The sequence below is a fragment of the Octopus bimaculoides genome, chromosome 11, assembly GCF_046866305.1.
Source record: "Octopus bimaculoides isolate indiv1 chromosome 11, ASM4686630v1, whole genome shotgun sequence".
Taxonomy (NCBI): Eukaryota; Metazoa; Mollusca; class Cephalopoda; order Octopoda; family Octopodidae; genus Octopus; species Octopus bimaculoides.
Genome location: NC_142938.1, coordinates 67758224 through 67770493, shown reverse-complemented (window position 1 = coordinate 67770493; position 12270 = coordinate 67758224). Strand labels below are relative to the sequence as shown.

The following is a 12270-nucleotide window of genomic DNA, read 5'->3' as shown; positions in this document are numbered from 1 at the left end:
CTAACCTTTAATGGCTTTTGAACCCAGAAGTGTTAAACACCAAAGCATAAATTGTTGATATTATTACACGAATATTCATATATTAATAATGGTTTTCTCAAATTGGCATAAAGCCAAGAATTTAATGGAGAAAAGTATAAGCTGATTGAATATGGCCTAGTATATATGTTAGATACTAAATTTATTGACCCTTGAAAGATAAAAGACAAGTCCATCTTCCATGGGATTTGAACTGAGAATAGAAAGAGATAAATTTGAATGCTGTAAGATATTTAGGAGAGGGTTGTGTTACTTCTGTCATTCCACTAACTTTTGTATGTAATTACATCAGTATTTCTACACAGTGTAAGCATAGCTGTGTGGTAAGAAGTTTGCTTCAGAACCACATGGTTCCAGGTTCAGTCCCACTACCTGGCACCCTGAGCAAGTGTCTTCTACTGTAGCCTCAGGCCTACCAAGTGGATTCGATGGACAGAAACTGAAAGAAGCCCATCATGTATGTATGTATATATGTGAGTGTTTGTGTTTCCGCCACCATCACCACCTCTACCACTTGACAACTGGTGTTGGTGTGTTTACATCCCTGTAAGTTAGCAGTTCAGCAAAAGAAACTAATAAAATAAGTACCAGGGTTTTAAAGAAATAAGTTCTAGGACCAATTCGTTTAACTAAAATTCTTCATAGTGGTGCCCCAGCATGACCACAGTCTAATGACTGAAACAAGTAAATGATAAAAGCATGACTGTGTGGTTAAGAAACTTACTTCTCAAGCATGTGGTCTTAGGTTCAACCCTACTGCATAGGTGCAAGTGTCTTATACTATAGCCCTGGGTAGAAAAAGATATGGTAGAAAAAAGCCCATTATATATACATGAGTTTGTGTGTGTATGTTTGTATTCTTCTCTTGATATCATGTGATGATTGTAAACAAGCATCATCGTCACTCTTCCATGAAAAACATGTCTGGCCATGGGGAAATATTACTCTGTCTAGAAACAGGCAAAGGTTGGTGACAGGAAGGGCACCCAGCTGCAGAAAATCTGCCTTAACAAATTCATCTGATCCATGCAAACATGGAAAAGTGGACATTCAATGCAATGGTGATGGAAGTAGTTAGTGGTTGTTTAACTCCAGTTCAACACTGGTTGAGATAGTGATATGTAACCCACAGAAGCATTACTCAAGTTATTCTGCTCCTCCCCTCGGTTGAGAATCATGTGATGTACTCAAATTATGGTTTATTGTATAAATATACAGTGGCAGTCTGAACATTTTTTTGTTTTCTTTTCACCACTGTCCACACTGAAATAGGAGTAACAAAATTTCCTCCTTTCATGCCCATGTGGTCTTTCATTTTCTTTTAAGTTCCAGGGTGTGGGACCACGCTCATTGATTTGCTGTTACTCTTCTATTGATAAATTTTTCTTCACACACACACATGTAATGTGTGTAATGACCTGTTGAACAAGAAAATAGTACCAACTGAAAAATGTAGAATTATTATACACGCACACTCATTCATTCACCTTGCTGTTCAAGATGATTTTGTAGCAAATCTTTATAGCTGCTTGACTTACCAATGATTAACTATTTAGCCATGAAGTTGAGGAGAAATTTACAGTTTCAACTATAATCAGTGATTCTAAAAATTGTGTGACTTCCATGAGTGAATGGAGAATGGTTAAAGAAGGTATAGATGGCGTTCACTGTCCTTTGAATTTCTCTATATTAGTATTATCCCTATAGTGTAAAACTATATTATTGTTATACCATAGCAATGTAGGGATTAGAGATGAGGTGTGCAACCAAGGTAACTCTGGAGTGTAAAATATTTAGAATTACTGATTGACCTCAACAAACAGAGACCAGAGTATTAAGGTCTTCGTTAAGACACAGCACAGCTGTAGTAAATGATAGTGAGTATAATAGACACCAGTTTGGAATGAAAAGGAGACAGGCTCACCTATGATATCTGAGCTATATATCATTTGAGACAACCATGTTGCTGAAATTGTGTGCTATAAGATGTCTCTGTTATTTCATCTGTGCTACTTTATCTCAACAAGATAATTCAGGAATCATTTAGTGCTAACAAGATAGGTTATTTTACTAATGTCCAAAACCATGTGGCTGCTTAGTGAGTTTTTTAAATATGCAGTCATGTTGTAAGATTGCAGCCTTGACCCTTTGAGCCCATAACACTGGTTTACCGGTGGATAGCTTATTTTTCTCTATACCGTAGCACCAGTGGAGTGCCAGGTATATGGTAAAATAAGGTTCAGGAGGTCACTACTAGATACAGGTTTTAGTTTAATTTTTTACAGTAAAGTCAAAAGAGAGGAGACAGGGCCCATAGTCTTTTGCAGTCCCTGGCAGACTGGTAAGATTGATATGGTTGATGTTCAGCTTAAATATTTGTATGTCAATATTTAGAAAGTAGACTTATTCCATCACCTAACTTGATACCATTATTTGGCAGCTCCTAGGGTATCTTTAGGCGTTTGTACTTTGTTGAAAGCATTTGAGGGCATGACTTTTTCCTGAAGATAATGTCCCACCCCTCTTCTTTTCGCCAGTCTTTGAGACACTGAAAATTCTCGTTAGCATTGCTCTTTCTACAACGATGTTGATTAAAAAAAAAAAAATGAGCAGAGAAGTAATTTGAGTCGGTTCTAGTCTGGAGAAGAAGGGCTGGAAGAGGTGTTTAATGCTAAATTAATGCTAATGATGAATGTGTTGGAGGAAGTATGTAGCGAGCTAGTTCAGAGGAACAGAGGTTATTGAGTGTACAGATAAGGAAACCATACATATATGAAACAGGGACTGAAATTGGTTCTACACATGATGGCAGCTCTGGGATCACCCACTTGGAATGACCCCCCACCCAGTCCCATCAAGCAAGAGCACGAAGCCAAACCATATATGTATGTATGTATGTATATGTAAACCTGTAGACATGTCACATTTACCTATTTCTCTGTGGATTGAGAGAAAAACACAAACAGCCTTAAGTTGATTTTTGACCTTTATTGTGGTCTTATCTCTTGACCAGTCCCAAAGAAACAAGTAGCTAATCTGTTTATATTCACACCTAATCCAGTAGCTCCAAGGAGCTGGGGGCTACTAATTTTCATATTATAAATGTTTAACACTTTAATATGAGAGGCCTTTCAGTTGGGAATCCAGTCCACACAAGTGTGAGATATTGTATGTAAATCTACATTGGAGACATAGAAACATGTCAATTTTAACTATTTCTCTGTAGATTGAAAAACTCTATATCATCTGTGTGTGAAGGAATAGCATTGTCCCAGATACCTGAGTCTTATTTGAGCTATTGATTCTCCAGCTTACAATCTAACACCAATTCTTTATCACAGTCCAATGAATGTGCAAAAGGTGAAAAGGAAAGAAACTATACCACCACCACCACCACCACCACTACTACTACTGCAACAACAAACACACATCACATATATTTTTTTATTCATATTTCTTATTTGTCTCATCTCTTATATCTACATATATTTCTTTGTTTTGTTGAATTTTCAGATTAAGAAGAAACTTGGGCATGGTGCTCGTGTTTCTATGCAAATTCTAAAAGAAGCTTTCATAATTGGCTTTACACCTCCGGCTCCTTGTCTCTATTTAACAGGACCCTAGACAAAGGTTTCAATTCTATATTCTCTTCCTATTACCTGCTGCCTGTCTCTTAATTCAACCACCCTGCAAATTTTCTGTCTTGCATCTTGAATGCATGTCAAAAAATATTTAAAGATGGCAAATATATGTTGCTTGTCATTGTTTTACCTTTGTATTTGAAATTCAGTAGTATTAATTAATCTTCTGTGTTAATTAAAACTAATTAATATTATTACAAATTTACATTTTAACATTAATACCCCCATCATATACTAATATACATTCATTAATGACCTATATATATTTTGTGATATTAGTTAGAAATGTATTAATATAGTATGCATTTACATCTAAACACAGATTAATAACTTACAGACATAGATTGTTAAACAGTAGATGAGGTGTTGTTAGATATGTAAAACCTACAACACTATAAATAGCTATGTGATATACACACACACACACACATACGTTTTAGGATTTCGCTTACCTACAATGGTGCCAATAACTAGGTGTTAGAACTCAATATGTGTATGGACTGGCAGTGAGAAAGGGAATTGTTAGATTTTCCCTGCTCTGGACTCTTATAGAAAGCGGCGAGTAAGCACAGAGTGCAATATTGATAAGTAAATGATGAAAGAACAGAAGTTATGTAAGCACTTTTATAAGCTTAACCCTTTTGATACCAACCCGGCTGAAACCACCTCTGGCTCTGTAGCACAATTGTCTTGTTTTCGTAAATTTTGAATTAAAATCTTCCACCAAAACTTAGTCGCAATTTATGTTCTTAACACTCGCTTAATGGTAACTAAGTTATTTTACTAAATTCTTTGTTATATTTAAGATTAATTAAAAGAATCACAGAGCATCTAAAAAAAAAAAAATATGGTAATGAAAGGGTTAAACATGTTTCTGCTATAAGGAATTATGTGCACAAAGATGAGTACCTGTGCAATATCGTGTAGCTTCCTCAGAGCTATTTGAATGAAGTCATTCAAATGGTTCTGAGGAAGTCATAATGTCACACTGGGTGCACAGTTCCTTACAGCAGAAACATCTGTAAGATATGATTGTGATGTTAATGATTCTGCCAGCTTGCCACATTAATAATAGTAATAATAATAATATCTGCTGCTAGTAAGGTGGGGGATAGAATTGTTTGCTCATCGGACAAAATGATTAATAGTAGTTCACCTGTACTTACATTCTCGGTTCAAATTCTGTCTAGGTCACCTTTGCCTTTCATCCTGAAAGGATGAAAGGCAAAAGGATAAAATAAGTACCAGTTAAGTACTAGGGTCAATGTAATCAACTAGACTCCTCCCCTCAAAATTGCTGGCCTTGTATCAAAATAAGAAAGGATTATATTTGCTACAAGGGTAATACTTTACCATATTCCAAAAATGGACTCAGCAATCCAATCTCTTTATAGTTTTGTTGAGTAATTTCCTGACAAATCTTTAATCTATTTTGCAATTGTAGCTTAAGAACAGATAAGAATACTGATTCCTAAGTTCAATGTTGTTATAAACTTCCCTTTTTTTAACTCGTGTTAGCCAAAGGAGAAGAGCTGGGCTGGAACTATGACCATTCTGTGCTGTTTCTCAGTCATTTGACTGCGGCCATGCTGGAGCACTGCCTTTAGTCAAGCAAATCGACCCCAGGACTTATTCTTTGTAAGCCTAGTACTTATTCTATCGGTCTCTTTTGCCGAACCGCTAAATTACGGGAACGTAAACACACCACCATCGGTTGTCAAGCGATGTTGGGGGGGACAAACACAGACACACAAACATATACACACACATACATATATATACGTATATACGACAGGCTTCTTCAGTTTCCGTCTACCACATCCACTCACAAGGCTTTGGTCGGCTCGGGGCTATAGTAGAAGACACTTGCCCAAGGTGCCACACAGTGGGACTGAACCCGGAACCATGTGGTTGGTAAGCAAGCTACTTACCACACAGCCACTCCTGTGCCTATACCAGTTAAGATTATTCAGCCTTTCTTATAAATATGTGAAATGCTACATTATCTAGTGTGTCCTTTTTTATTTAAAACATTAGGATGTAATTTTAAGGATATTTGACTGCCAATTCTAGCAGGTTGAACAACTACATAGAGGCTCACTCATTGTCTTTTTTATGGTTCGTATTAAAAGTAGATGAAGAGTTAAGACTATCAGACCAAAGTAAAAATGTAAAGAAAAGGGCATGATGAGATATGGATATGAAGAAACTGAAAAGAAATGGTGAAACTGTAAATTAGATAGAAACATAAACGATAAAGTTAATGTGATTTCACTCAATAAATAACGATAAACGTCGCCCTATCAAAGCCTAGCCAGGCTCATGGGCCCGGTTTACTGGTTTCTTTGGCGTATGTGTCCCGCCCAGCTGGACGGGACGCCAGTCCATCGCAGCGTTACTCAAGAAACAGGAAGAAAGAGTGAGAGAAAGTTGGGGCGAAAGAGTACAACAGGGGTTGCCACCACCCCCTGCCGGAGCCTCGTGGAGCTTAAGTGTTTCGCTCAATAAACACACACAGCGCCCGGTCTGGGGATCGAAACCGCAAGTCCGCTGCCCTAACCACTGGGCCATTGCGTCTCCACACTAAATTAATAACTAATCTCAAATTTAGGGACTTGTAGCTTGATTCTTCTCACTGATAAACAAACATCTAAAGAAATGATGACACTAAAATTCTCACTAGAATGGTCTTATTAATCTAATTAATTAAACTGGTTATATTAATACAACTTGCATAGAAACTTAACTAATTATACTTATGAGATCTCTGACTTATTTAAATAGTAATTTCACTAATAAGACATGGCTTGATTGATTTCACTGACTAATAGTTTAACTGCTAAACATGTGGCATTAATTAACATCTCCTAATAAAACTGTACTAAATCCTTTAAACTTGTATAATTTCATTAATTTTTATTATTACTATTAATATTTTTCTTATTATTATCAATATTTGCTTTTTGTATCATTGCTTTGTTCAATATCACTATTTGCATGTTTGATATTATCACCTGCTTGATACTATAATTTACCAGTTAGCCAGATATCATTTATCTGCTTTGTGTGATCAAATATCTGCTTGATATTGATATGCTGCCTGTCTGATATTATTGCTTGGTGCATGTGATATAATCATGTGTCAGCTTGATATTGTTTTCTGCCTCTTTGATGTTAACATTTATCATGTTTACTTTGTCATTTTTCAGCTTGTAAACTAGTCTTTCTTAAAGACTAGTATCCCTTATATATATATATGTTGATTATTTGATGACAATATCTTTTGCTTAAAAGTTATATATTAATTCTTGTATTATTGATATCTATCATTTCATTTGTGTGTGTAAGATATAACACACACTCACACTCACACACACACACACACATTGGTACTAATCTGGTAAGTCTTCATGGTCCAATTTTGATTTCTTACTTCAATAGTTTTTACTCACTAGCCTAATATTTTGGGAAAAGGTACAAATGCTGTGTGGGTGGACAGGTGGGTTTGAATGATTGAAGAAATCCAGGTGAATACGTCACTCAGTACTCACTGTGAAAAAAAAAAAAAAAGCACCTGTGTAACAAAGTGTCAAGTAAAGAATATAGGAATCTGAATTGGTCAAATCTACCAAGCAATCCATATGAACTGTAAATCCAAGGTTATTCATCAATTGATTGGTTAGTGAATTAATCACAGAGTATAGTAGCAATCAAACAAAAATGTATAATCCTAATTTACATATTTTTTGTCTGATATTTTTGGTGTGTGTGTGTGTGTACGTGTGTATGAGAGAATGTGTGTCCCTTTGTTTTTTTCAAGCTGATTTGGGTTGGTTAGGTGTCACAGCATGTTACGACTCGTCTGGGTTCTTCATTGACATATCTCAAATATTTTTCATAATTTATTTATGATATGTTTGTTTTATGCCAGGATGACAAATTGTGAGTCACTGATAAGTAAGTACCATCTTGAGTCCTAGAATTCATAGGGCTAGTCATCCACTTTCATGGCGATATAGGTGACTGAGATCACAATATTCTCCCTGATCAGGATGCCAGTCTGTTACAGGGTTACTACTGAGTGAACTGGAGCAATATGATATGAAGTGTTTTGCTCAAGAATACAATGCAGTGCCCAGTACAGGAATCAAATCCACAATTGCAATCTCATGAGTGTAACACACTAACTACTAGGTCATATGCTTTCATGAGTCATTGATGATAATGATTATTTTATTAGTAAATTTTTGGCATTTAAAGTCAAACATTTAAAGCCAGACATGAAAAAATCTATTGATATCGTGACATTTAGAGAGAGAATTCTTTGAGCTACTTCTGTTTTCTGGGGTATCATGCTATACAGGAAGATATCTTGACATTGTAATCAAAATAAGAAAAGCAAATAAGAAAGCAAAATGAAAAGCAAATCTTTAATCTATTTTGCAATTGTAGAACAGATGAGAATACTGATTCCTAAGTTCAATGCTATTATAAACTTCTGTTTTTTAACTTATGTTTGCCAAAGGAGAAGAGCTGGGCTGGAACTATGACCATTCTGTGCTGTTTCTCTTTGACTGGTGATTTTAGTTTATTCAATAGAAGGCATAAAAACATATAGTAAAGATGTGTAGCTAAGATAATGACAACAAATCTGGTTCTGTACTTCAGTATAAACCTTGATTGGTACTTTGGTACAAACCTGGCATGGCGTTTTTGTACAAATCTGCTTCTGTGGTTAGGTACAAATTTGACTGTGTTTTCATACAAATCTGGCTCCTATAACTCCATATGGAACACAGGGCACTAACGAGATTGCAATTGTCTTCTGCCAATGCTTCAGTTTCGGTGGATCTTCTCCATGTTGTTTTTGGTCTATCATGTTTGTGTCTTCCTTGGGAGTGTTGTCCATTGGTGAGCTTTCCTTGTTCTATTGGAAACAAGTTTTCATAGGGTGTGTTCCAGCCTCTTCTTGATCTGGGTTTCAATCGGTTACTAGTTTGCTTGTTTCCACAAAACTTTCTTTGTGAGGTTATTTGTTGTAAAGCTATAAAACAGCTGACATATACAACCTGTGTGAAACCATAATGATGAAGGTAGATATAGTTCTCTCAAGCAATCATTGATATAAGGACTGAACAGGTAGCTAAGACATCAGATGTGTTTCTTATTGTAAAACAATCATCATTCAATGTTTGCTAAATTTATGTAAAAGAACATTTTTTTTTTTAGTAACAATATCTTTGATAACAGCTTGCTTATATTTCAATATTTTGTATTACAGATCCTACGGAAGATAAAGCGATGTTTCATAATGCTTTGGAGACACTTTAAAGCAACAAAGTTCATGTGTCCTTATACATACCCTCCTGCAGTAGCAGTCTTCTCTGTGTATCCACAAGAACTAGAGCCGAGATATGTTCTTGGTTAATGGTAATGACACTGGAAAAAAAAAAAAAATGTTAAATTATATATTTAACTTGAAAACATTAGGAGTTGAATATATTTTAAACTTTACTTTCTTTTATACACCCTTTGTCTTCCCTATATTCTTTCTCTCTCTCTCTCTCACCCCCATTTCACATGTGTATGAAAGTATGTAACACAACAGCTTAGCTCCTTGCCAAATTGCTCCCCCAGTTTAAAAAAAATTTTTTTTTTTTACACATTTGTGAGTTCCCTGCGTCTAGTCTTGCCCAATAAAGTCTTATGATGACAACAATAAATAAATATATCCAGTCCATTCCAAAACTAAAATCCCAAGATACTCCTGAACAATTCTATTTAAAAAATAAACACATTCCAAATGTTTCATTTTTTTTTTTGTTTTGGCCAAAGAAACAGAAAGAAAATAAACTTAACTTCATATCTTTTTATTAAAGCAAACTATACAATAGTGGTAATGTTTGTCATTCTTTAAAATATCTATCTATAACAGTATCAAGCTTCTAATATCTATTATTCATCTTGTGTTCATTTTTTATGTTTTAATCCCAACCATATTCTTCTTTTGTCTGGTGCAACAGAAAAACAAAAAAAAACAAAAAATACTGGAATTGAAATCGGAAAATAAAGGAGCTTGATCAGAGATTTAACACGTTCTTTTGCAAGAGAGTTTTGGGCACAAATTGTTAAATTTAAAATGTACTTTTATTCCCCCTTTTCATTTTTGGACCACTGGTTCAGTGAGTGGTTACTCCAGTCTATGATTCCCAGTTTAATAACTCCTTGAAGTTCCGTATCCTGCAGATGCTTCACATGGTTCTTTTTAATACTCACACAGTTCTTTTGAGCAGCTGAAATCAGGTATTAAGGGAAGACAAACCTTTCTTACAAAGTCAACCCTACTGCACTGTTTAATTAATTAGTGCTTCATTATTTTGTGTTCACATTTTACCAAAGCTTATTCAGTTCTGCTGGTTATTTGCTATTAAAGTTGCAGCAGTTAAGAATTTCCAAGCATTGTGTAAACCAATTTATCATGTTGTGCTATTTTAACCAAGAATGTGAGCTGTTGCATTCCAGTGAAGAAAATGTTATGTTCTCCTTCAACCCTTACAGTGTAACAGCTAAATCTTTATCAATGACTATTTTACCAGTTTTCAAAATGTGATCACATTTTAGACCAAAATGCCATGATTATAATCCTTAACCAAATAATCATCTTGGTTAGTGAAATAGGGTGGGTGTTGTAACAAAGATCTGTTCAGCTTAACATCTTTGGTTATCTACTTCTGTTCTGTGTGTAATATAGCAAAACTGACCCATGGCTATCCTCATAAACAGCAACAGCTATTGTTTCACTGTCAATAAATAGTTTTTAAATGTTTGATTTTTCAAAATTATCAATGACAGTTGATATCAATCATAGTGTTATGTTTGGTCAGCAGGGGCCGTTTTTTTTTTAGTCTTGGTATGAGGTGAAATATAAGTACTTCTTCCAAAAGTTTGTGGCTTGTGCCTATGTAATAAATAATCATCAGTCTGAATAAGAAATGTTGGCCTGACCCTTATGGTTGTTTGGTAGACTTGAGAGTGAGGCAGAAAGGTTCAGCAAAAGTTTGATAAGGCTGACACAGCTGATTACTCGGCTTTCAGATGTTTGTTTTCAAAGAATCAAAATTCTTCATGGTATTTAGTTTGAGGTCTTAGGGCTGTTGGCTCAAATTTTACTTGTTACTGGTTGATTTCGATGAAAATCATTATACAAAATATCAGTAAAGTATTTCACTGAGACCTAGTTTTGAACTCCCTCTTAGATTCAGGTTCAATGTACTTGGCTTTATTTATTTGCTAATACAACTAAACCAATAAGGGAGCTTCTATGCTAAGGATTGGTTGCAGGTGGACCACTGGAATATTCTCTTTGAGTCTCAAGCATTTATCTTTTATTTTCTTTTATTTGTTTCAGTCACTGGATTGTGGCCATGCTGAGGCACCATCTTGAATCAACTTCTACTTTTTTTTTTTTTTTTTTTTTTCTTTTGAAGGCTAACACTTATTCTGTTGGCCTTTTTTGCTGAACTGTTAAGTTACAAGAACATAAACAAACCAACACCAATTGTCATGTGGCAGAGGGGGCCAGTACCAACACACACACACACACACACACACACACACACACACACACACACACACACACACACATATATGTACATATGATGGGCTTCCATACAGTTTCCATCTACCAAATTCACTCTCAAGGCATTGGTTGGCTTGGGGTTTTTGTAAAAGACACTTACCCAAGGTGCTGTGCAAAGGGACTGAACCCAAAACCATTTGGTTTAGAAGTGAGCTTCTAACTCAGGCCATGAACAGTTGATGGCTTTTAAACAGTCTTTTGTAATAATTTGATTTTTGCTTACATAAACATTGTCAGGGACGGGAAAAAAAGATAGGTGGTGGGTATGCAAGGATATTATTATCTGTAAGATATGATTAACATATAAGCCATAAACACATCTGAAGTAGGCCATTATAAAAAGTTGTTAATCAAAACCCTCAAACTGCTAGTCATAGCAGCAAAACACCCTCAAATTACACCTTTTTTTTTCTAAAAAAAAAGGAAGAATGTTGAATGTGTAGTCCTAAAATACACTATGTAGGGGAAAAAAAGCAACAGTAGCATTTCTTTTCCATTCTTTTACTAGCTTTCAAAGGGTGTACTCCAGTCATGCTGAGGTACACCCTTTGAAGGTCTTAATCAATTGTATTGACCCTAGGGTTTTGTCTGGTAATTATTCCATTGTTCTTGTAAGTTTCATGCATGGTGGACAAAGGAGTCAAGGGAGATAACTCGATAAGTTGACCATTAATACTTCATAACTTTCTTTATTGGCCACACTGGGCTGAACACAGGCTTCTTTCGGTTTCTGTCTGCCCACAGTGCCACACAATGGAACTGAACCCAGAACTATGTGGTTGAGAAGCAACTTTTTTTTCCCCACTTACTAGTTAATTAGTTTATATCGGTAAAAATCCATATATATATATAAAATGATGGGTTCTGGTCTATTGAATTTCACCCTTATGTTGACTCAAGGTAATAGCAGAAGACACATGCTCAAAGTACCACACAACAAGATCAAGCTTG

General features: G+C 35.4%; 1 protein-coding gene across 4 annotated transcripts in view; it reads left to right on the top strand.

The window, feature by feature from the left end:
• The window catches only part of LOC106870965 (uncharacterized), a 55549-nt gene extending 45976 nt beyond the window's left edge, over positions 1-9573 (top strand). For 2 of the 4 annotated variants that reach the window (XR_016243703.1, XM_052971902.2), the window contains 2 exons: positions 3553-3669; positions 8962-9573. Coding sequence is in view for 2 of the 4 variants with exons in the window: in XM_052971902.2 (XP_052827862.1) it covers positions 3553-3663 (111 nt within the window). In the remaining 2 variants the exon portion in view is untranslated. The remainder of the gene's footprint in view (positions 1-3552; positions 3670-8961) is intronic. The other 2 variants (XM_052971901.2, XM_052971903.2) reach the window with 1 other exon arrangement.
• Positions 9574-12270: the final 2697 nt, after the last annotated feature.